General features: G+C 47.7%; 1 protein-coding gene across 1 annotated transcript in view; it reads left to right on the top strand.

Annotated features, from left to right (window-relative positions):
• Positions 1-308: 308 nt before the first annotated feature.
• The window catches only part of ONECUT1 (one cut homeobox 1), a 37,396-nt gene continuing 11,597 nt past the window's right edge, over positions 309-26,107 (top strand). Inside the window, exon 1 of the mRNA XM_079769334.1 lies at positions 309-1,666. Within this exon, the coding sequence (XP_079625460.1) occupies positions 550-1,666 (1,117 nt within the window). The 5' untranslated portion in view covers positions 309-549. The remainder of the gene's footprint in view (positions 1,667-26,107) is intronic.

The following is a 26,107-nucleotide window of genomic DNA, read 5'->3' as shown; positions in this document are numbered from 1 at the left end:
CCGCGCGCGCCGGGGCCCAGGGGGCGGGGCCGAGCCGCGCGCCTGCGCGCTGCGCCCAGCGGGCGTGAGGGCGGGCCGCGGCGGTGGCGGCGGCGGCGGCGGCGGCACCGCGGCCACAGAGTCTGCAACAGTAACCCAGCCATGGCTCGAGCTGGCCAGCGGCGCGGGCAGGCAGCAGCCGCGGAAGGCGCGCGGGCTGCGTCAGGGGAGCCGGGGACCTCACAATTCTAAGAAAGAGAGGGGCGAGAGGGGGCCAGGGGCGAGGGGGCTGGGGACACAGCGCTCACCCAACGGTGAAGATCCTTTTTGAAAATTAATATTAAAAAAAGAGAGAGAGAGAGAGAGAGAACGCAGAGGAAAAGGTGGGGGCAAGAGGGAAGGCGATACATACAGAGAGGTAGACAGAGCCCCACAGCGAGAGGAAAAGGAAGGAAGCAAGGAAGGCAACAGTCGCCGGCAGCCGATGTGAAGACCGGACTCCGTGCGCCCTTCGCCGCCGCTGTCCGGCCTCATCGATGTTGTGTCCGCCGCCCGCTCGCCCGGATCACGATGAATGCGCAGCTGACCATGGAGGCGATCGGCGAGCTGCACGGGGTGAGCCATGAGCCAGTGCCCGCCCCTGCCGACCTGCTGGGTGGCAGTCCCCACGCGCGAAGCTCCGTGGCGCACCGCGGTAGCCACCTGCCCCCCGCGCACCCACGCTCCATGGGCATGGCGTCCCTGCTGGACGGCGGCGGCGGCGGCGGCGGCAGCGATTACCACCACCACCACCGGGCCCCTGAGCACAGCCTGGCCGGCCCCCTTCACCCCACGATGACCATGGCCTGCGAGACTCCCCCAGGTATGAGCATGCCCACCACCTACACCACCCTAACCCCTCTGCAGCCGCTGCCGCCCATCTCCACCGTCTCGGACAAGTTTCCCCACCATCACCACCACCACCACCACCATCACCACCACCACCCGCACCACCACCAGCGCCTGGCGGGCAACGTGAGCGGTAGCTTCACGCTCATGCGGGACGAGCGAGGGCTGGCCTCCATGAATAACCTCTATACCCCCTACCACAAGGACGTGGCTGGCATGGGCCAGAGCCTCTCGCCCCTCTCTGGTTCCGGTCTGGGCAGCATCCACAACTCCCAGCAAGGGCTCCCCCACTATGCTCACCCTGGCGCCGCCATGCCCACCGACAAGATGCTCACCCCCAACGGCTTCGAAGCCCACCACCCGGCCATGCTCGGCCGTCACGGGGAGCAGCACCTCACGCCCACCTCGGCCGGCATGGTCCCCATCAACGGCCTCCCTCCGCACCACCCCCACGCCCACCTGAACGCCCAGGGCCACGGGCAGCTCCTGGGCACCGCTCGGGAGCCCAACCCTTCCGTGACCGGTGCGCAGGTCAGCAATGGAAGTAATTCAGGACAAATGGAAGAGATCAATACCAAAGAGGTGGCACAGCGTATCACCACCGAGCTCAAGCGCTACAGCATCCCACAGGCCATCTTCGCTCAGAGGGTGCTCTGCCGCTCCCAGGGGACCCTCTCGGACCTGCTGCGCAACCCCAAACCTTGGAGCAAACTCAAGTCTGGCCGGGAGACATTCCGGAGGATGTGGAAGTGGCTGCAGGAGCCGGAGTTCCAACGCATGTCTGCGCTCCGCTTAGCAGGTGAGTGGGTCAAGGAGTTGGGCGAGCGGGGATCGAAGGAATGGGGACGCCTAGGGACCGAAGGAGGGTGGGAAGAAGAGAGGACTGGGCCTCTTCACCCCTCCTCCTCTTCCCGAGGTGGGGTCCTTGGGCCTGGAAGAGCCAGTACGGGGCTCCGGGCAGCAGACCGCCCCCTCCAGGACTCAGTGCGTTGGGCTGTGGAAGGCTCTGAGAGCTGAGTGGCGCGGTCTCTGCGACTGCGGGGCGCATTTGTGCTGGGAGACAGCGCGGGAAACCCGCACTGCCCGAGGCGGAGGAAAATCCCCACACCTGGGCAGACCCCGTCTGTGCGTCGCTTCTCGGTTGAACACATGGGCTGGGGCTGCCTGCCAATGTTGATCTGAACTCGCTGCGGTAACCCGCCTTCCCGCACTAACTCTATCGGGGCGGGAGGGGGCCGCAGTCAGAGTTAGGGCAAAAGGTTCCAACGCCGCGAGCCGGTGGGTGCATGGCGCGGAGTCAAGGGTTCGCGCGCGCTGGCCGCGGGCTGTGGAAGGAAGAGGGAGACCCACGGCGCGGGGGTCCTGGTCAGCCCAGAGACAGCTTCGCTGCTTACTCGCTTAGGGACTCCTCGTTTTCATTTGATTCCTTTGCATGATTTCTCGTCTAAATCCCAATGCAGGGAAGGGTGGGGGTGTGGAAATGGCCCCCCGAGTCTGCGAGCAAAGGTCTCCGGGACCCGAAACCCCGAAGCGTTTCGGAGTTGAGCGGGAAGGTCTCGGCGGCGCGGCACAGCCGCGGTGCCTAGCTGCCCTCGCCTCCGGCGGCCCAGGTGAGGACGCGGCTCTGGCGGGCGGACTAGCCGAGGGGACGGCTGAGCCCAGCCTGAATGGCACAGAGGGTTTCGTGCGGCTTCTGAGACCTCCGAGGGCGGAGGACCCGAGGGGAAGTGGAGCCAGGGGTAGCCTTGGGCGGACTCGGTTGGATGAGACCCGGGCTGAGCTGAGTAACTCCTGGGTTCATCTCCCCCAACCCCCCAATTTTAGCCCCGGCGCCATGGCCTGAGCCCTGGCGAAGAGAAAGGTAAAAGCCGATATGCGGGTTTGTTAATTAACTGATCGTTCTCCATTAATTCGTCCCTGGAGAACGAGAGACAGTCAATCCGCTCAAAGCCGAGGGCACTGAGCAGTTTCACGGACTAAAATCAAAGCCGGAGGCCAGAGCCCCCTCCCCCACCCCGTGCGGGCCAATGGGAAGCTCGAGGGAGGCAGGTGCTGGCGCGCCCGCGAGCCCGCGACTCCAGCCGGCAGGCGACCCGAGGCAATCTTCGCGTCTGGGCGCTTCTGGCCTCCCCTCCCGAGCGACGCGCTGGCCGAGCCTCAGCCCCGCGCTCGTATCTCCAAGCAAAGACCCCACGCAGGGAAGGCAGGGGTGGGGAGACAGGAAGGAAGAGGTTGAGTGGGTGCCCGCTAGGCTTCCGCGATTCCGCTCGCTAGCCTCGTGTCCTGCCCCCGTATCGCCCTCTCCCGCCCCTCCACTACCCCTGCGGGCTGACGGAGACCCGAGAGCCGCTGAAGTTCCAGAGAGGGTGGGAAACGGCTACTCCTCCCCCGGACTGCTCCACGAATGCGGGCGCCTAAGGTGATCAGAGCCTGTTCACACGCCTGCGCCAGACTCCAGCCGGGCTTCGAGACCTTTTACCCGGGCAGTACCCGCACAGGCCGGCGGGGGTGGGGGTGGAGGGTTGGTGGAAAAGGAGGGGTGCCCCCAGGGAACCCGTCCCCTGCCCGCCACCCCGTGTAGGCGCTTGCTCGGGGACTTCAATGACCCTTTCTCCCTCATTGCCTCCTGTTGCCGCCTGGAAGGACAGACTCTCGGGTTCTGTTCAGGGACGACCCCCCCAGCCCTGGAAACCCGGTCTTGGGCCCTGTCCTGCGTGAGCGCCCTCTGATCTCCATGCCTGAGCGCCCCAGTGCTGTTTAGGGGAAGCCCGAATACTGCGACCCGCACCTGGGAGGCGCGGGCAGCGCGCTGGCTGAGGCTCATGGAACCGAGGAGGCTATGGAGTGGGCGCCTGCCTGGTATCCAGCAGCCTGTGCCGCGTCATTCTCCGCGCCAGGCATATGGTCTTTTTTTTTGGGGGGGGGGGCGGGGGTGGAGACTCTGGTAGGACACGCGTTTGAACCCCTAATCCCAAACGGACTCGGCATCCTAAGACCCGCATGGAACGTTGACCCTTTCATTCCCCTTTCTTTAGCTTAATTAAAGGGGTGGGGAGGGCTGGGGTAAGGTCCGGTGCAGAGGGAACCGGGAGCAATACCATTTTGCTGCAAAAGCCGCGATCTACGTTTAAGTCACTGAAGAACTATGAGGCGTTCTGTTAGCGTTGTTATTTATAAGAAATAAAAGTGAGGCCGTTTCCCGAACCCTCTCCATGATTTCGACTGGGCTTTGCAGGAGACTTAAAACGGATTTCAAGGCATGTCCGTTGCAGCTGTGCAACATTGTTGCCTCCTCCCCACCACCAGGCACCCAGAAGCTCCTTGCAGCTGTGCTCGCTGTTGCACTCAAAGACCTGTCAACCTAGTCCCTACCCCACGGGAGGCTGGGGCCCACCGTGGTCGGTTCCAACCGTGGCAGGAGCGTGGTTTCTCTGTGCCCCTCCCTGCACCCTAGGCTCCGCTTAGTTGGTGAGAGTCAAGCCCTCCACACGTGGCAACGTGTTTGGGGAGGTGCCTTCTCCTTAGGAAATTACATCTGCTGGTGGAAGACGGGAGGCAGACAGGAGGAAATTCTCACCAAATTAACTACCTTTTAAAAATCAATATATGTTCCCTCAATGCAATACTTGCTGCTGCCCCATTAAAGTACAGCACAACCAGATTCGCGCCGCTCCTCGTCCCAGGTGGGGGTGGGAGGTCTTGGCTGCGCGGGTGGGTGGGTGCCCCGCCTCTGACGTGGGCGCCTATTAAGATGCGAGGAGATTAGTTTCCAATTAAAGATTCCAGAAGGCGTCCACCACACTAGGGAAGCTGCCAGCGCAGGAAGAGGCTGCAAAGCGCACCCGCCAGCTGGCGCAGCACCCGGGACTGGGAGGCGAGGCCTGCGGGCCCAGGATTCTGGCAGGGTTGTGTGCTGGGCCACTCGGACCCTTTGGTACCTGGAGGCAAGGAAACCTCCAAATGCCACGGAGCCGGCTGGGTCTCCGGAACCCGGACTGTGCCCCCTTCCTGTCCAGAATTTGTTCCAGAGTGACTTAGAAAAGGGCCTGGGGGTAGGGGGTGGAGGGGGGGGGCGGCGGTCAGGCCAGGAGGTGGCCATGAGAAAGTCTGGCCCGGGCCAACCTGGACTGTGTTTGCCGTAAGTGGCCTTGCGGCCTGGTTGATTGATAACAGGCCCCTGCGCAAGTTCATTTGCTTTTTGTTAATATTTATCCCGGTGGGTGACATTTCAACTGTCCTCATGCTTCCTGGGGCCACGGGAGCCAAGCAGGAGTGCGGTGCTGGCTCTGGGAACCCCACTTCCCCAATCCTCAAAGACTCCGGCCGGCCGGCCGGAGCCGGGAGAAAAGCCGGGACTGGGTGAACGGGAAGAGCGCCTGAGTCGTAGGGTGGGAAGAGAAGGCGCCAAGTGGATTGGCTCCCTCGCGCCCCAGGTCTCGCGCGCTCAGTGCAGCTGCTCCCAGCAAGCTGCTGCTCGAACAAAGGGCTGGCGGGGTGCGGCCGGTGGCGGCTGGGCTGGAATCCCGTGAGGAGTGCCTCTTCAGAAGACCTGGGAGGGCCTCCTCCCAGAGTGGCTGGGGACTGAGCCAGTAGTCAGACGGAGATTACCCCCACCCCACCCCACCCCCAGGCCCAATGGTGGCCGATCACCCCGGGAGAGTTGGCCTGAGACCCCACACATACCAGCTCAGCAGGAAACCAAAAGGCCTTGCTCTTGGGGACAGTTAGCGGAGGGTTCTAAGCGAGCCTTTCTTGCAGCCCATGTCTGAACCCTCGAGGATATGAGACAAGAGTTTCCTCTTGCTGTCCCCACCAGGGAGCACAAACACCCCAGTGAGGAGAGAAAGGAGCGCGTGGGGTTAGGAAGTGTGCATGTGGTTTGACTGAGGGAGGGGGGACCTGCTTTGGGGGCTTGAGGAGGCCTGACGGTTATTGTGTGGCCACTCAGGTGTCAGCTTATCGAGGATGGCCACCGGAGACAAGTAAACACCTCGGCCTGTTCAAAGGGTAGCCGGCTGTCCTGCCAGCGGTGCAGCCCCGAGCCCCTTGGAAGCACCGGGAGGGTGATTGAGGGGGGAGGGGTTGGCCTGGGCGACCCGCCTGGCTCAGGGCTGCTGTGGTCACTAGAGACCCAGCCCTGCCGTCGCTGCTTTTCAGTCGGCAATTGGGACGGACTGTGCCATCCCATCGCAGGTTGTGTTGTAGCCTCAGAGTGACTAAAAACCCAGGGCGCGACTTTATCTTCAAGCTCCCAGCCGTGGGCGCTCCCTTTGGGCTCACCTTCCCTGGGTAGCGGCCGGGCTGTGCTGCGATAGCGGCGCGCGCCCCCTGCGGGCGGCGGGCCTGGCGCCCAGCAATCCTCCGTGGTTCAACCTGCTACGGAGCTGTCCCAGGAATTTCAAAAACGGTAACTATTTTGAGAGGAAGAGGATGTGGAGGATGAAGAAAAGGATAGCTAGTGGATCTGTCTTGGTCCCCAACAATGCTTTACTATTACCCCAGTGATGACACAGAATTGCCACCCCATCCCCCAAAGTACACACCAACTCTAACCTATCCAAACGAGACGCGAGTTTGGATTTTCTAGCGGAATGATACTTTTGCTGGCATGTTTTTATCAGAGAAACTCAGGGTCAGAGTAGAGAAGGTGACTCTGGCTGTCGGAAGGAGGTTGGGGCTGAGGGCTGTAGGACCTGGAGGGCGGGTTAGCGGTTCCTTTGTTTTGTTGTTTCCCCTTCCAGCTAACTGATAGAAGTTGGGAGGCTGCTCGGAGGCCTTGAGCTTGAAGGTCTTTGTTTGGTCCCTTGTTGAGTGGGTGAAAGGGCGTCCGCAGGCCCACCGGCTTGGAGCCTTGGTGCAGCGTCAGGACCCTGGACAGGGCCCTGCTGGCGTGCTGCCTGGTGGATCCAGTTTCTCATCGCCCTGGAAGGTGGCTGGGATGTCTTTGAAGAGCTACAGTGAGAAAAGGAAAACTAACGGCTATTATTCAGACGTTTGTGAGAGATCGTAAGAGCCCGCCAGAAATATACACCATCACAATCAAGTAATCGAAAAGATCAAACCTATTCTCGTCGATCAGGTGGTTGATCTTTACCTCCCTCTCTGGCAGCTTTCTGTGTGCGTCTGAGTGCACACCTGCTTATAAAATCGGAATTCGAGTCCCTATGGGTGTGACAGGGGTTGGATCATTAGGCTAAAACGTTCAATTCAGTCCCTTTGATCCATGCTGGGGAAAATCTATAGTCATCTCTAATCTACGAGGTCTTTAAGGAGGTTGTTACACGGGCTGTTTTGATGTCATCATTTCCACATTTGTGGTGAGTTCAGCTAATCAAACAGACACTGCTACCCAAAGTTCTCAAAAGAAACAGTTCTTACAGAGTATATCGGTAAAATTTATTGTTGATTTCCTTGAAGGAAAGAAAATCCTGAAATCTGATGAAGGTAGGTAATTAGCAGGGAGGTTCTTGGTGTCTTGCTCCTCGGAATCCATAGTTAGAAGCCTTGCCCTTCAAGTAACAGTGCTCAGTGGTTTTTGTAAACTACACATATCAGAATAAACACCAACTTAATGTTTAAATTAACCAAGAAGCCTTGTTGGATTGGGTGAAAAATGACTAGTTTCATTGCAGACCCTGTTAAAACAGTAGAATTTCCACTCTTTTAGTAAAATTGAAAAATCCCCTAAGGTAGCAACAGAAAGAGGGTCTTAATGGAATCATGGTAGTTAGAAGGTAGATTTCGTGTAATTCTGGCTAAAAACATTCAACAAGTATTCATTAAATACTACTTCATTATGTATCTATTTGAATAAGATGAATAAGCACATGTGGGAGGAGAAAAGCTGTATTATTTCCACATGGAAAGAGTTCAGTAACAAGAAAAAGACTTATTTGTAATATCAATAAATTTAGTGAGCAATCATAAATTCCTGCCTTCTATCAATATATTTGTACAGGTTTTTACTTTCAACATGCACATGTTAATACTAATGAAGCTTTATTTCCTCCTGAAATGATAGGATTGGGTTAGATGAGCAATCACAAGACAATCTGATTATTTTGATATGAACAAAGATTTGTGTTTTATCACAGGGTCTTGCTATAAAGTGATCACATTATACTCCCCCCAGGAGATATTATATTATCATAAAGTTGGAACAAATTAGCTTCTAGACATTTTCTTCTCATTTAGGTGAGACAATTTGATAAGACAACAGCTGAACAGAACCAGACCCTGAAGTAAAACCCATCAGATTTTCATGGCAATTGATAAGGAAGGAGCTTATGTCTGCTGTGCACTTTCTGTTTGCCAGATATATATGCTAGGCACATAGATGTTCTCATTGAATATTCACTGTCTATTCCAGTGGCTCCCAAATTGTGCTAAGTATTGGAATCACTTAGTGATCTTTAAAAAAAATGATTCCTGGCTACAACCTTACATAGTCTGTTATAATTGCTATAGGGCATGATCTGGGCATTGGGATTTTTAAGAGTTTGAGGTGATTTCAATGTGCAGCAAAATCTGGGGACCACTAGTTTATGTGCTAATTACCACAGTCACTCTGTTTCTCTGTACAATGAGATTCAGTAACTTATCTGAGGTAGCACAGCTGGAAATCACTGATACATGGAACTCAGATTTCCCAGCCATGGCCCAGAACCCTCTTATCCTCCTCCTTGTGCCTCTATTACTAGTACAAGTCTTCCAGGTCAATAGGCCCAAATGCAGAAATGTCTGATTCTCTGTCATAAACACCCAATCTAGAAAGTCTCTGCACAATAAAGGTCTTGGAGTTAAAGGGTATGTCTTCTCTCTGGGACTCTCAAAGAGAGTTACTTATGGAAACTTATTTCCTTTTTACTCAAGACTTATCAGAGAGACTTTTTGTTGCTCTCTTTTGAAGAAGCAGCCAGAGGGAATGTAAGGCAGTAACAGAGCTAGATGTGGAACCCAAGTCTCCCTGTCCATTTGTTCACTTAAACAATTATTGATGGGCAAGACCCATCTCATTAGATGTGTTCTGTGGGTAGGACTGGCCCATTGGGACCCATGCCTGGAGGAGGGCCCAAATGCCCAAACCTCCCATACTTTCAGGCATTGGTCTTCGGATCTGCACTTGCACAGCAATTACATTTCTTGGCTTCACATCAACGCCAGCCTTGCTATTCCAAAGCTTGACTATTATTTGTATTTTAGGACTCTGCACTAAAAAATAATAAATTGACTAAAACTCTGTATATATGTTGGCAATCATCCAGAGGGCAACTTACAATTTGCATCAAATACTGTATGTTTCCAGTTATCCATGTGTTTCTCATCTCCTTTTGCATATGCCATAGGGCACTCAGAATCGAGTTGCTGAAATCACTGCTTTCGTTTTCACATCTGGTGATGAGCTCATAGTCCCAAAGAGGGATTATCAAAGAAACACAATAAACTATGTGCTTTTCTCTTTCTTTCCTGTTGTCTTCTAAAACAGATCAGTGGGGGGAAATCAAATAAATAAACCAGCGAAGCGCGCCACCTAGTGGCCCCCGTGCTCACTTCAGGTAAAGTGCGTGAGAGGAGTGGCTAACGCGATTCAAGTATTGATGGAGTCACAAAAATCGTTCATTAAGGCAATTTAATCTTTGCTATTAAATGTCCCTTCAATTCATTTGGGGTAATTAAGATGCAGTTAAAGTGATTACATTCTAATTACTTATGCTAGACAAAGACATATTTGTCACACTAATGCGGTTAACTAAGGACTCAGAAAGAAAGTTAACATTTACTTCAAATGATGCAACTGGAAAAATCAGTTCCTCTTTTCATCATTAATCTAGTGAGCTGGGTGATTATGTAATGGCACTACAAGCTCATTAAATAGGGGAAGTGCTGATTAAAATGACTGCTAGGAGGAAAACCTGAACCAGGAGTACCTCCGTACCGTTTGCTCAGCATTCCTCGCAAAGTTACTTGGTGCTCTTTCCCACCCCACAGCAATAAACAGCTCCTGAGTTTTTTCCTGATGCTAAAAGAGGGATGGGCTCACAGAAATCTTTTATTGCCAGCCTATAGACATTGTTAAACCAAAAGATATTTTAAAATGGTAAATAAATTCTTGGGGTAGAGATGAGTAAGGGAAGTGAGTCTGTCTGTCTGCATTGGTGGGTGTGTGGTTCCTGAGTTAAAATGCCCACTGCAGGCTTCCGAACCACATTCCTTCACGCAAACACCCTTGCTATTAAGCAGTCCTTCTCCCCCTCCCTAGTTCCACTACTGCCTTTGATGCCTGGAGACAGATTCCTTTGCACAGGATCATGCTCTGTTTAATTATTAGGTGCACTCAGCTGCAAACTGGTCCCTTTTCAGTGTTTTTCTACATTCACATGTAAAGCCATGTGAGATGAGACTAGAAGCCATAATGTGTACATAGTTCCCAGCTTCTTGCGATAGCTTAATTATGGGTGCTCATTAGAGTAGGATGAATTGAAACTTATTTAATTTGACGTTTGCCTTCCTTACAAAATGGCTTCTTAAGTCAGTGCCTAGCATTTCCCTGGGGTGGGGGTAGGGATGGGGGGAGATGATCCAGAAACAAAAATTGTCAGTCAGAAAATTGGGGATTCTTTTCCCCAGGAGATAGGTGTCTTTTAACACTGTTAAATTTGCATATTGAAAACCATAATTGTGGATCTTGCCTTTATCTCATTGAAATTCAGTATTACCCTGTTGACTTCATAAGCAAAGAAGCTAATGTTATCAAATGTATCAGTCAATTAAGTCAAACCACCACCTTTTAAAAATAAGTGGGAAGTTATTTGAATATTTAGAGTCATTATTAATTTAATAGAACATGTTATGCCACCTTAGATTGCTAAAACAAACATTTTTAAACCCTGGAGTAAAAATCAAGAGCCCTGAAGACAGGTTCTTGCACTAATTAGCTCTGAGAACTTGTCAAGTCCTTGAACCTTTCTGGGCCTCAGTCCCCTTAAATATAGAATGAAGGATTTGGCCTTAGGGTGCTTCCAGGTCTCACATTCTATGATCGATTGCCTTCTATGGTGACTGCACATCCACAGCAAAGTCTGTTTTCTCAGTTCAGTGCTCTGTCCCAAAGTCAGGATTCAACAGGATGTAAGGCCCAGGGCCCATCTCTTGGGCAGAGTCTCAGGACCAGGCTCTCCTGTCAGATGGCCAGGAGGAAACAGCCCATCCCGTCCGGAGAGCTGCCTTCTAGCACAGAAATGCTGCAGTTTGAGATTGCAGTTCCTGTATCCTAATAGTACAAGCTGTTGGCAAGGATATGGATCACCAGGAAGTCATACACTGCTGGTGGGAATGTAAGTTGGCACTGTTACTTCAAAAGATAGTTGTGACATTATCTTATAAACCTGAATCTACCCCTATCCAGAAATTCCAACTCTTTGGTATAGACTCAAAATAAATTTACAGATGTTCCTGGAACTGTGTGCAACACTGTTAGCAACATTGTTCATTAGAAGAAAAAAGGAAAAAAAAAAAAACAGCCCAAATGTTCACTGACAAGAAATGCATAAATAAATTGTGATGGCCCTGGCTAGGTGGCTCAGTTGGTTAGAGCATCATCCCATGCACCATTGTTAGTTCAATTCCTGATCAGGGCACATACCCAGGTTCAAACCTCCATCCAGGGGAGTACAGGAAGGCAACCGATTGATGTTTCTCTTGCACATCAATGTTTCTCTCCTCCTCTCTCTCTAAAATCAATAAACATATCCTCGGGTGAGGAAAATAAATAAACAAACAGACAAAAATGTCACAAGATATTTAAACAAATAAATAGATAGATAAAATCCTATCTAATAAAGAGGGAATATGCTAATTGACTGCCATGCCCTCACAAGATGGCAGCGCCCACAGCCACAAGATGGCGGCACCCAGTCCCCTCAGCCCCGCCTCATCCAGCCTCAGTCCCCAGTCCCCTCAGCCCCGCCTCATCCAGCCTCAATCCCCCAGTCCCCTCAGCCCCACCTCATCCAGCCGGACTCCCCCAGTCCCCTCGGCCCTGCCTCATCCAGCCTGAGTCCCCCAGTCCCCTCAACCCAGCAGGGGAGGGCAGATGGGGACAATCATGCCAGCAGGGGAGCAGTTAGGCATCAATCAGGCCAGCAGGGGAGTGGTTAGGGGGCTATCAGGCTGGCAGGCAAAGTGGTTAGGGGCAATCAGGCAGGCAGGCAGGTGAGCGGTTAGGAGCCAGCAGTCCCGGATTGTGAGAGGGATGTCTGACTGCCAGTTTAGGCCCGATCCGGCCTAAACAACTGTAAACCTACTTTTGCCCATCCCTGTATTTAAGCTATGGAACAATAGGTTATTTTAGAAAAAAGGGTAAAATAAATGATAAAGGGGAAAAAATAAAAGTAATTTTCTCTTAAATTCCCACAGGGATCAGGCCTAAACTGGCAGTCGGACATCCCCCAAGGGGTCCCAGATTGGAGAGGGTGCACCGGGCCTCTAGTAAAAAATAAATTGTGATGTATTTATATAATGTAGTAGTATCCTGTGATGAAAATGAATGAGCCACAGTTACACACAACAGCACAGTTGAGTCTTAAGAACAATGTTGCTTTAAAAAAAAAAAAAAGACAAGATGAAGAAGATCATACCAGAATAATACCATTTTTACAAACATCAAAAGCAAGCAATGCCAAATAAGTTATTGTTGGGAGATACATAAGTATTGTTTTTTAAAAAAAACACAAATGAATAATGAATACAAATTCAGGAGCGTGGTTACATCTGGTAGGAGAAAGCCAGGTGATCAGAGGAGAGAACACCCTTATAGGTTCACATGGCAGCTGATGTTCTAGTTCTTTTGTTGAGTGCCGCTGTCACAGATATTTATTTTGTTATTATGCTTCCTATCTTAAGTATATGATGCATATTGTTTTGTAGGCAATACAATAGGTTACTTAATTTTAACACTGGGGAGGAGAAAGATTATTTTTGTCTGGTTCCCCAACCCAAACAAACCCCACAATTATATTCGGCCTATTTTGTACAAATTGAAAGAGGAAATGTCATTAGATATGGAAAGAGGGGACATTCTTTATTCGTCTGAGCAGCTGTTATAGCAGCATTGTGCTTAGTCCTGGAGATGGTGTGTACAGTGGACTAGTCCCTTGCAACTCACAGTCTAGTAGGGAAGAGAGAGAAATCACAATTCATATCCTTCTTCTTGGTCGTTTCTCTGTGCTGAGAAGAGGTTCAGGGGATGACGAAGTGACATTTTTTGGAGATCTGGAAGATGAGTAGGACTTGGGTCAGAAACAAAGCAAGAGGCTTCCAGGCAGAGGGAACAATAGCATGTGTGGAAGCCCTGCCTGAAATCCCTTTGCAGAGTTCTTGGATCTGAATTATCACAGATCTGGAGGCCTGTTCCTTCCCTGGCACAGCTGAATGGCACAATCCCCTTCCGTCAATAGCAGAAGGCTTCTCCGAGTCTGTGGTTTTCAGTAGTGGTCAAGGGTGGGCAGAGGTATTCATATCCTTCTAGGGGAGCAAATCCGATTGGTGGAGGAGAGGTCAGGGAGAATACATGTTGGTTAAAAAGCCTCCCATATGATTCTAATATAACTCCAAGTTGAGAATTAGAATATTGACATTGGGAATTTAAGAGAAAATGACTTTTATTTTTGCCCCTTTATCATTTATTTTACCCTTTTTCTAAAATAACCTATTGTTCCATAGCTTAAATACAGGGATGGGCAAAAGTAGGTTTACAGTTGATCATAGGGAAAATAATACCATAATTAAATAATAAAACAAGAATAAACTCTTATTCTTTTTTTATTATTTATTAAACCTACTTTTGCCCCGCCCTGTATACCATATTACATAATATATAATGTTATATATCATTATATATAATGTTATATATCATTATATAATATATAATGTTATATATCTTCTCTAATAAAATGGTAATATGCAAATTAACCATCACTCCGCTACATAAACCACGCCCACCAACCAAGCCACGCCCACCAGCCAATCAGTGTGAGTATGCAAATTAACCCCAATCCAAGATGGCTACAGCCACAGACAGCAAGGTTTCCCAGGTAACAGAGCAAGCCAAGCTTTCCATAGCCGTTGCAGGCCTAAGCCTCCACTCAAGCTACAAAGTTTCAATTATAGAAGGTAAACAAATTCAAACAAGGCAGAATGGAGCTTGAGAGAGCAGGCCAGGGTTGCCGCCGGCAACAGGGGAAGCAAAGCTTTCCATACACCCTGGCCGGGCCCACCCGCTTAAGGCTACAAAGTTTCAATTGTAGAAGGTGAATTAACTGCCACAGAGATGGCTGCCGCCCCGGAGGGAACAGCAGGCTTGGCTCCGCTCCAGGCTACAAAGTTTCAATTGTAGAAGGAAAATAAATCCCAGATACCAGGGCCTCTGCTTGGGTTGCCAGGGGGCGTGGCCAGCCTGCAAACCACCACAGGCCCCTTGCTCAGGCCGCCCCACGCCCCAAGGGAACCCCACCCTGATCCAGGACACCCTTCAGGGCAAACCAGCTGGCCCCCACCCGTGCACCAGGCCTCTATCTTATCTAATAAAAGAGTAATATACAGATTGATCATCACTGCAACACACAATATAGCTGCCCCCATGTGGTCAAAGATCCTGCCCCCATGTGGACACAAGATGGCCACTACAAGATAGCCAGCAGGGGAGGGCAGTTAGGAGGCACCCGGCCTGCAAGGGAGGGCAGTTGAGAGGGACCAGGCTTGCAAGGGAGGGCAATTGGAGGTGATCAACCCTGCAGGAGAGGGCAGTTAGGGGTGACCAGGCCGGCAGAGGAGGGCAGTTGTAGGTGATCAACCCTGCAGGAGAGGGCAGTTAGGGGTGACCAGGCTGGCAGAGGAGGGAAGTTGGGGGCAAACAGGCTGGCAGGGGAGCAGTTAAGCATCAACCAGGCTGGCAGCGGAGTGGTTAGGGGGTGATCAGGCTGGCAGGCAGAAGCGGTTAGGGGCAATCAGGAAGGCAGGCAGGCAAGCAGTTGGGAGCCAGCAGTCCTGGATTGTGAGAGGGATGTCCGACTGCCTGTTTAGGCCCGATCCTAGTGGGATCGGGCCTAAACGGGCAGTCGGACATCCCTCCAGGAGTCCCAGATTGGAGAGGGTACAGGCTGGGTTGAGGGACAACCCCCCGCCATGCACGAATTTCGTGCACTGGGCTTCTAGTCATTATATAATATTTCACTTCTTTTTATCTCTTTTGAGATAAAAATTTACTCAAAAATTCAAGATTCCTGTAGGAATAATTGTTTCCATACTCTCCTCAATCTAAAAAATTATCACTGTTCTTTCGGTCCTCCCCACTGAAAGTGTGGTTCCCACACAGCAGCACTGGCCTTCTCAGGGAGCTTGCAGAGAAATGCAGACTCTCGGGTTCCATCCCAGACCTACTGAATCTGAATCTGCATCTTGACAAGATCCCCAGGAGATTCATGTGCAAATTCAAGTCTGAGATGCTCCATGGAGGGTCTTATCACATCATCCAAAAGTTCTATTTTCCTTCACTCACCAAAACATTGACTGGGTGCCTCCTATGGGCCTGGCCTTGGGTGTCTTCTATGTGCCGGATTTTGGTGCCTTCTATGTGCCGGGATTTGGGCTAAGTGCTGGAGCTGAAAAGAGGAACGATGTGTCAAATCCTGGAGGAGATGGCAGGGAGGATGTCGGTTAATAAATACTTACAATGTCTCTGATGAGTGCTATGATTCTGGTAGGAATCAGGTTCTGTGGGAGAAGGAAAGGAAAGTGGAAAGAAGACTTAAAAAGAGACTACAAAGAACCTAGTATGTCAGTGTGGCTAAAGGATTTGGGCCTATAAGAGTAGGAGCTAAAAGAAGTTGTTTTTCTCGTGGAATGAAGTTTTGAGACTTGTCCTCTTGAAAGCAAGCTTCTGTAGGAGATAATAGGAGAAGAAGCAGTAGCAGGGGACTAGCTGTGAGGGTCTGATTATATGCCATTGCCAACACAAGTGGAGAAAGTGGGTGGGCAGAATTTGAGGGACATTTCTAAAGTAAAATCCAGAAGACATTGTGGAGAGTGAAAAAGAAAGGAATTGACCCCTGTGGTTCTTTCTTGGGAAGCTGGGTGCTTGGGTGAATCTTTAGCCATAGAATGGCTGTGGTAATGTAAATATAAAGTTATAACATTCCAGAATAGTCCACACTCTCAATCTGTCACCTCTGCACAGATTCGATATGTAAATTCAATTGTCTATGCCTCAAAGAATATGTTACTTAATGATGTTAGTATGATGCTAATGAGGTAAAGATTGTAGACTCAGCCCTTGAGGTCTGGTTTTCACTGCCCAGTGCTGGTGGGCAGTGATGGACCCTCTGATTCTAGCCAACTGCCTGCTGTTGGGCATACAATAACCATGAAGAACCAGGGTAAAGGTTAGTCCCAATCCATTGCCACTGGTAGAGAAACAGAAGTAGTCTCCAGTAACTGTGGGTCAGGGGTCTTCTGTCTATAAATGAAGACAACAGGAGAGAAGATATAAGCACAGGTATGTTGGAGGGACAGACAAGTGTTGGCAAGTCTTGGATTTAATCACTTTCAGGTCCCTTTGGGATGGCCCAAAGTCAAGCATCTTCTCATACAAAAGAAAATTTTGCTTTATTCTAGTTGTTTTCATGGTTGTTCACAAACCTCAATTTTTAAAAATTGTTTTTAATTGAAAGATATTTATTTTGGGGCACTCCATTTTTTTAAAGTTAAACAGCATAAAAAGGTATACAGAGAAAAAAATGTATTCCTCCAAACCAATTCCCTAGTTATGCAGTCCCCCTTCCCTAGAAACAATTCCTGTTAGCATTTTATTTTGTATTCTTCAGAGATAGGGCTTTTCAAGTGTGTGCGTGTGTGTGTGTGTGTGTGTGTGTGTGTGTGTGTGTGTCCATATTAAAAAAAAAAATAAGGGCCTCTTCCATCTCCCAGACAATAACACTCTGGGGGAAATAGTGAATGCCTCTTGCTTCCTCTTGCAAAATTTTGCTCTTTTGACTGACAGTTGCCTTCCTGGAAATATGTATACATGCCTGACAAGGTGCTACTCACTGCTTAACTGAGCATTGAAATTAAAGGATTAGCACAGGGTGAACACCCTTCTGGGTATGTTGAAAATTGTCTCATAAAAGAGCTTAATCCAGCTCTTTTATGAAAGTCAACTCAATATACCAAAGTGGTCCAAAATTTAAGCTTATAAAAATATTAGAGGTCTGGTGCACGAATTCATGCACCAGTGGGGTCCCTCGGCCTGGCCTGTGGGATTGCTGAAACTGGCTCTCCGACATCCTCTGAGGGGTCCTGGATTGCAAGAGAGTGCAGGCCAGGCTGAGGGACCCCACTGGTGCACGATTGGGGCCAGGGAGGGATGTGAGAGGTTGGCCAGCCAGGGAGGGACCACGGAGGGCTCCAGGGTATGTCCGGCCCATCTTGCTCAGTCCCGATCCGCATCGGCCAGACCCCAGCAGCAAGCTAACCTACTGGTCAGAGTCTGCCCCCTGGTGGTCAGTGCATGTCATAGCAAGCGGTTGAGCAGCCTTAGCATAACATTAGCATATTACACTTTGATTGGTTGAACAGACGACCGGACACTTAGCATATTAGGCTTTTATTATATAGGATATTCTATCTACAACCCAGCTTCCCTATTTTAAAGTAATTCAATACCCAGACACAACTTTAGGGCCTTCAACACAAGGGTGAAGGTTTTTTCCAATGAGTGAATTATTGTACTGTGTATATATAATGTTGGATGCTGCTTTTGTCATGATATAGCACTTCTAAATTTTTTTACCATTTTTGCACACTTACCATGTCCAATATCTTGTATCTTAATTTTAAATTTTACTTCAATGCTTTTTAAAAAGTAACTTATTCATGTAACAGTATAATATACTAATCAAGAAAAAAGAAGACAAGCCCTAGCTGGCTTGGCTCAGTGGTTAGAGTGTCGGCCTGTGGACTGAAGGGTCCCAGGTTTGATTTCAGTCATGGCACATGCCCAGGTTGTGGGCTTGATCCCCCAATGATCTCTCATCATTGATGTTTCTCTCTCTCTCTCTTCCTCTCTAAAATCAATAAAAAAATATATTTTTTAAAAAGAGAAAAAGAAAACAAGAATCACTCATAACACCCCCACACCCCCCTTTTGTTGTGAATATCCTTCTAATCTTTCTTCAATGAGATGATGCATACATATTATTTTGTAACGTTTAAATTAAAAAATTCCATGTTATTAAATTTATGGTGGAATATTTGAAAATACATAAAAGAATAATGGAGCCCCTGGCTGGTTTTGCTCAGTGGTTGGAGCATTGGCCTGCAGACTGAAGGGTCACGGGTTAGAGTCATGGTCAAGGGCACGTGCCTCGGTTGCAGGCTCAATCCGTGGCCCTGGCTGGGCCAGTGCAGTAGGCAACCAATTGATGTGTCTCTCACATCGATGTTTCTCTCTCCTCTTCCCCTCCCTCCCACTTTCTCCAAAAAAAGGAAGACGAAGAAGAAGAATGGAGATAATAAAAATCCCTGGTAATTCCACCATCCCTGCCCACTCCCAAATACCTAATAAGTAGCATCCATTAATTCAACATATATGTAGAGATAGAGTTTCACAATTTGGAAGACAGCAGAGTGCTCCATGTCAGAAAATCTATCCATTTTCTTTTTTATAGCTATGCTATAATTTAATCAATCCCTTATTTTGGGCTCTTAGGTTGGCCCATAAATTGATTGGGTAAACATAAATTTGTATGACTTTATAGTATTTTAGTATCATGATTTACACAATCTCTCCAACAACTTTCCCCATCATTGGAGATTTCAGTGATTTCAGGATTTTGGTTTTGTTTTGTTTTTGCTCTTACTAATGTCAGCAATATTATACATAAAACTTTACTGAAATATTACTTTCCTCTTTGAAAGCTAATTTTTCTCTAATTATTGAAGTAATACGTGCTCAGTGTAGAACTTTGGAAGATATGAAACATTATAAACACTACAACAGAATCAAATCACTTATAATTTCATAACCCAAAGATCATGCCTGCTTATATGTTGGTTTGTTTCCTTTCAGCTTTTTAAAAGTATGTAAATAAATTACATTTTTTAATTTTCACAAAATTGAGCTCATAGAGAATTTACAACTGAACATATCTTGATGTCATTAAAATTTTAAAAATTTTTAATTGATTTAGAGAGAGAGAGAGGAAGGGAGAGAGAAATATCGATGTGTTTTTCCACTTATTTATGCAGTCATTGGTTGACTCTTGTATGTGCCCTGATGGGAATCAAACACACAACCTTTGGTGTATCAGGATGATGCTCTAACCAACTGAGCTACCCAGCCAGGTCAATGTCATTAAATATTATTAAAAAACATGATTTTAAATAATTTTATTTGAAAATTATTCCAAAGTTTTCAATGGTATAAAAATAAAATAGTAAAAGAACATCCATATATTCTTTGACCAATTGTTAACATTTTGCCCTATTTGCTTTATCATTGGCTTGTTCACATTCATTCTCTCTCTCTCTCTCTCTCTCTCTCTCTCTCTCTCTCTCTCTCTCTTTCCCTGAATTTCTATATGCACCAGTGGAGGGTAAATTACAAACATCATGCCCCTTATTCCTAAGTACTTGAGTGTATTTCCAAGGATAGGGGCATTCCCTTCGGTAACCACTGTTTACTTTTGTCAGTGGACCCTGTAAAGTCTTCCATGGCATTGTTATCCTCCATTCAGTCAAATATTAGTTTGTCATAGATCTTCCTTTTTCTTTAATCTGAAACATTTCCACAGCCTTTCTTTACCTTTTATAGCATTGACATGTTTGAAGAATACAATCTCTACTTTTTAAAAAAAGATACTTCTCATTTTGTGTTTATCTGATGTTTCCTCAGTTAGATTGAGGTGTTTCTTACCCAGAAAGCTGCATGGTGAGGTGTGTCCTTCCCCAGGGATCTCATTTGGAGGCCCATGAAGTCTGTCTGTTCCTTATTTACTGGAGAATTCATTTTGATCATCCAGTCATGGTGTTGTCTACTTTCTCCGCTGTATAATCACTGGGGCTTCCCCCCCGCCCCACCCTCCCGTCCCTTACAACTAATAAGCAATCTTTGGGGATACTCTTTAAAACCATGCAAATCTCCTCCTCATCATCAAAATTCCCCATTGGTTTAGCATCTATTGATTCTTGCCTGATCTAGTCTTTATCACAATGGTTTCAAAATGATTTTCCATCTCCAATACTCCTGCCCATTTAACAGTCAGCTCTCATCTTTCTACTGTGAGCAAGAGTCCCCTTCCTTCTCATTTACATATCCATTTATCATTGGTGTAGACTCATGCATTCCTTTTCCCCCAGTGGTTTATAATCCATTACTATACTTCACTATTTCAGTGCTCTAGTTGTCCCAGATTTAATCCAGCTTCTGTGTTTTTCCAACTTTTTTTTTTTTTTTACTTTCTGGCATTATAACAAGATATTTCAAGCTCATCTGTTGCACCAGCCCTAGAATTTGCCCCTTCTTTGATGAGCCCTGGTTTATTTTGGTGGGATATGGTATTAGAGACAAGAAGATCAGGACCACTAGGTGTGATCAGGGCAACTAGGTGTGCTCAGGGCTTCTAGTGTGACTTTGTTTTTTGGCCCTCTCAGACAAATCAGGAAAAATAAGCATGTATATGTACACACACACACACACACACACATGTTCATACACACTGATACATACATAATGCACATGTGCACATAAATATGCTTATGCACATATTTTATTTTTTTAATTTTTTATATTTTTATTGATTTTAGAGAGGAAGGGAGAGGGAGAGAGAGATAGAAACATCAATGATAAGAGAGAATAATTGATTGGCTGCCTCCTGCATGCCCCCTACTGGGGATTGAGCCCAAAACCTTGTCATATGCCCTTGACCGGAATCGAACCTGGGACCTTTCAGTCCGCAGGCTGACGCTCTATCCACTGAGCCAAACTGGCTAGGGCTTATGCATGTATTTTAAAAATCATGAGTTCACACCAGTACCTCCACATTCCATTGCTATATATCCCCATAGGATTTTTTCTTGCCTTCCCCCATTCCATATTTATATGCTGCTTCCTCCATAATGAGAATCTGGCACCCAATAACATCTCTCTCTCTCTCTCTCTCTCTCTCTCTCTCTCTCTCTCTCTCTCTCTCTCTTTCTGTGTGTGTTATAACATGCATTTACTCATTTACTCAATTAAATAATACATCTAAAATACTTTCAAAATTGCTTAGCCCATAGCCATAAAATAAACAAACCTGCTAAAATATTTTTAGATAGAACTCATCTGCAGTTCTTCCCACACATATACATCCAGGCCTCACTTGGGGCTTTGTTAGAAATCCTACTGACTCAGAGACTCTGGCATAGAACCCAGGAATCTGTTTTCACAAGCCCTTGAAGTGATTCTAATGCAGGCTAAAGTTTGAGAAGCACTGCCTGAAATATGCAGCATGGCTTTATGATATAGATATATGCGTGTACCCATGTGCCCACATATTATTATGTAACATAATACTTTCAACATATTCAAAATTTAACACACAAAACAGGGCCAGTGCAGATTAATAGGGGTTCTGTAGTCACAGCATGGGTGCAAGGGTGTAGATGTGAAAGTAAACAGACCCTCCAGTCTTTGTTTCTCCTCCAGGTGCCAGCCAAGAGGAAGGGGGAGGGGGTGGGGGTGGAAGTGCTCTTACTGGGATCGGGGTGCTCTCCTGTTCCACAGCCCCCACACCTCCCTGTAGACATGTGCAGCAAACTGTAGATGGAGGAAGCTCTGTTAGTGTTGAAAAACTCACAGCCATTAATCTGACCCTTTCCCCCTGTTCTCACCCAACTTCCTCTCTCCTCAGAATCAGAACAAAACCCTCTGCCTCCAGCATTGAACCCCATGGACTCTTCCGCCTGGGGGCCCACCCCAGCCCCCACACATCCACTTTTCCTCTGCAGGCTGTCTATGACAGTCACTGGAGCTGCGTTTGACAGTGACCGTTTCATTGTGGAGAGAGGGCGGGGAGTTACCTGGACCTTCCCCAACTCCACCAAGCAGCCTTTCCTAGGCCTGAAATCAGAGCCATTACCTGGTAGATTCCCTGGCCATTCCTAAAATTCTGATTCAATCCATCTGCATTTTTGACAAGTGTGGGGCATGATTCTTTGGATCTTGGCAAGTTTTGAAATATTAGCCTAGGAGCAAATGGCTCTCCAACTTCATCGGCCCTCTAAATGGCCTGGGTGGGAAGCTTGTTAAAGTGTGTGTTTGGGAATCCCACTATCTGGGAGTCTAATTCAGTAGCGATGCGAGGGCGTTCTGTGCATTTTGAGCTCTGGACCCTGGTTGCTCAGAGCGGGGTGCTGGACCAGCAGCTGGGCAACACTTGGGAGCCCTACCCAGACCTGCTGAATCAGAATCTTCATCTTAACAAGATCCCCAAGGGGTTCCAGTTTTTGAAAGTTCAAGTTTGAGAAGCACTGATTTAGAGTTGAGGTTCTCAGCTTTGAATATGTGTTTGGAGAGCTTTCAATTGGGGACCTTTCAAAAATCTCAGGGGATTCCAATTCATAGACACGGATGAGAACTGTGAGGCTCCCTCCAGCCTCTCCCACTGCAGATTTCAGGCCAGCCGTAAAGTCCAGGGGAAGGAATGACACCCTCACCCATGGATCCAGGGCACCAATTCAAAAATTCCAATGACATGACAGTCACTAGAAGAAGAAGAAACAAATGGTATGTCATTTCATCTTATCTCTACTAGTAAAGCATTCTTTACCTATGTCCTTCATCCCTTAAACTTAAATTTCCCCAAAACTATTTCCCTGAGGGTCATCTTGTTAATTTATTGTATGGTTTCCACCACACAGCCTCTGTGTGGTTATTTGCTGACATTATCCATAAATTGGATCCTTATCAATTCTATATTTGACTAAGGTATATATGGACCAATCACCACCCAGAGTTAGCAAGGACAGACACAGATAGCATCCCCCTGCCTCCTGGGACCCAGTGACCCCCGACCTGGGCACCTCATCTGGGAGAGGCTGGTTGCCCTATTCCAAGCTCATTTAAATGCCCCAGCCCAAATTCAGCCCCTCTGAACCTTCAGCTTTCTTTATACGGTCTCAGCCCCTTTCACTGCCTTGTCAATAACAATTCAGAAATATCCCCCAGAGTGCCATAAAATAACTTCAAAATAATTATCCAAAATAATAAGGATTAAGGAAAATGTGTACTGCATTCTATGTATACATTTTCAAAAGATACTATAAAGACTTGTGTCTTGGGTGTCTCCATTTTCTATGGGGCCACATCCAGCTTCTTTATGCAGCAAGGATGCTGAATATGCCAAAGAAATAATCCATGCAATACTCTTATGAATCTTATGATCTAGTGAGAGAGATGGGTAGGTAAGTAACTAATTATCCAGGGGGCTCTATGAGCACAGGAGAGAGCAGCTCTGGATGGGAGAGGAGATAGAGAAGGCTTAGCAGAAAATGAGATGCTTAAGCTGGGTCTTGATTACATAGGGAACTTTTTACGTGGAAAAGAAAGAGAAGGACATCTCGGTGGGGGTGAACAACTTGAGCAAAGGAAGGGGGTCGTGAAAGTTCACATATATTAAGGCCTGACTTCTGAGTGGTGTGGATCACTGCGGTAGTGGCTGGGCAGCAGTGGGAAATGAGATGGGGAAGGTTGTTGGAGTCAGTGTCAAGATCCTTGAAGATCATGGTTTTCCTCTCAAGGGCTGTCCTCTCAAGCTCCTGGGGGACCCTTGTAAGGCTAGTTGTGTAATACATGTCATTGGGAGAATAGCATTTACAATTGGACTCTACAGACAACTTTCCAGAAATGCAAACCACTAATCTGAAATTACTTGTGGAAAATGTCTGCTGACAGTGCAAAATCAAAATGGTAGGTTATTTTGGAAGGAATTCCATTTTATAACTTTTAATTGCCTATTATAAGGTATTCTACACAGCTATTAATTAAACAAGTTGGATCATGAAACTAAGACTTACAATTCATAGTAGGCTTATATGAGAAAATAGTGCACAATAAGCATGTAATTCATCGGGTGTGTCATTTGTTTTGTCTTCTAGAATCAACATCATAACTAGGGCATCAATATCATATATTTCTAATTATTGGGGTCCAAACTGTTGAGGGTCTCTTCAAGATGAAGGATACTGATGTAATAAAATTCCAATGGATCAGTCATTAACTGGAGTTTAGGAATTTAAAAATCAGAATTTTTTGCCCTAGCTGGTTTGGATCAGTGGATAGAGCTTCAGCCCATGGATTGAAGGGTCCCAGTTCTGATTTGAGCAAGCGCATATACCTCAGTTGCAGGTTCGATTCCTGGCACTGGTCGGGGTGCATGTGGAAGGCAACCAATCGATGTGTCTCTCTCACATCGATGTTTCTCTCTGTCTCTCCCCCTCCCTTCTACTCTTTCTAAAAATCAATGAAAAAATATCCTTGGGTGAGGACAACAACAACAAAAAATCAGAATTTCTGAGCTAATCTTTCAGAAAAGTCACATGACCTTTTGTTACTGACTAGACAAGCAGGTGCAAGACAGCAGCTTCTCTTCACACTGGTTCCTTTGAAGCTGCAGTGCAGGGAAAGAGCTTTGTGGAGGGAAGGGTCAGGGGGTGGGTGTCTCTTCCTGTCAGCATCAAAAAACGTGAACCTGTGCTGCGGAGAATGTATGCATGCAAGCATGAATGGCCAGCAAGACAACAATACAAGTATCATAGGAGTATGAAAATGCATTCATTCATTGAGGAGTTCCAACTCACCTATCTGTCTCAGGTGTAGTCTGTACACTGAATAAAAGAGAGAAGACAGCCCTGGTCAGTGTGGCTCGGTGGTTGGAGCTTAGGCCTGGAGCACTGAAGGGCCGCAGATTCCATTCCAGATCAAGGGCATGTACCTACCTGGGTTGCAGGTTCTATTCTTGGTCCTGGTCTGAGTGCTTGCAGCAGGCAACCAGTCAGTGTGTCTCTCACACCTCTCTCTCCCTTTCTCTCTCTCTCTCTCTCTCTCTCTCTCTCTCTCTCTCTCTCTCTCTCTCTCCCCCCCCCGCATCTCCTCTTTCCCTCCCTCTTGCTTTCCCTCCCTTGTACTCTATCTAAAAATCAATGGAAAAAATATCCTCAGGTGAGGATTAACAAAACAAAAGAGAAAGAAGACAAGGTTTGTGAGAACTAAAATAGTCTGGAATCACATAAAAAGGATTGAGGGGCCACGAAAAGTGAAAGCTGATACTGCAAGTCCTCCAATAAAGTAGTTTCATTATGATGTTGATGAGATGCTAGGAACCTAACTCCTATTTATAGCAATTAGATTATGGTAAGATTGGCTCCATTATAAGTCGTTTCACTTAAAGTCAAAGAACCTATGGATGAAGTTCAGTGAGGACTTATGTATGATTCTCTGATTTCCCCCCCAACCTGTGCTGAGGAACACCTGGGCCACACCTCGTCTCCTCCAATACCATCCCTAGGCCCCACCCACACTGGCTGTAATCCCAGCTCCACCACTTACTGGAAGGGTAACCTTGGACCAGTCTCTTCATCTCTGAGCCTCATTTGTGAACTAGAGATAATGGGTTCGGACCTCCCATAGTTGCTGTGAGGCTCGGGAAGGTACTAACAACACACATGGCCTTAGCACAGGGAAAGCAGCCTTAAGTTTTGGTTGATCGTGTTCCACCGTCCCAGGCCCAGCAGCCTCTGCCCTCCTGTGATCACAGGTGCCAATGGATTCCCCTCTCCTGGGCTCCAGCTATGGAGCTTTACCTGGAGAAGAGAGGCTGATGGAACTATTTTATTTGCTGACTCTAGAAGGACTCCAGGCAGCAGACGCTTGGGGAAGCAGGACTCTGTTCTGGACAGCTAGCTCTGTTAAAAAAGCAAATAGGTGGCCCGGCTGGTGTGGCTCCGCGATTGAGCATCAACCTGTGAACCAGGAGGTCACTGATTCGATTCCTGGTCAGGGTACATGTCCGGGTTGCAGGCTGTCATCATTGATGTTTTTGTCCCTCTCTCCTTCTCCCTCTCTCTCTCTGAAATCAATAAAAACACATTGGGGGGGGGGGAGGATCAAATAGCTGGAGTGGTGACAGGTTTGGGTGACTTTTCCCGC

The sequence above is a fragment of the Cnephaeus nilssonii genome (genome assembly GCF_951640355.1).
Source record: "Cnephaeus nilssonii genome assembly, chromosome: 4".
NCBI lineage: Eukaryota > Metazoa > Chordata > Mammalia > Chiroptera > Vespertilionidae > Cnephaeus > Cnephaeus nilssonii.
This window is presented reverse-complemented; position numbering and strand designations above follow the sequence as displayed.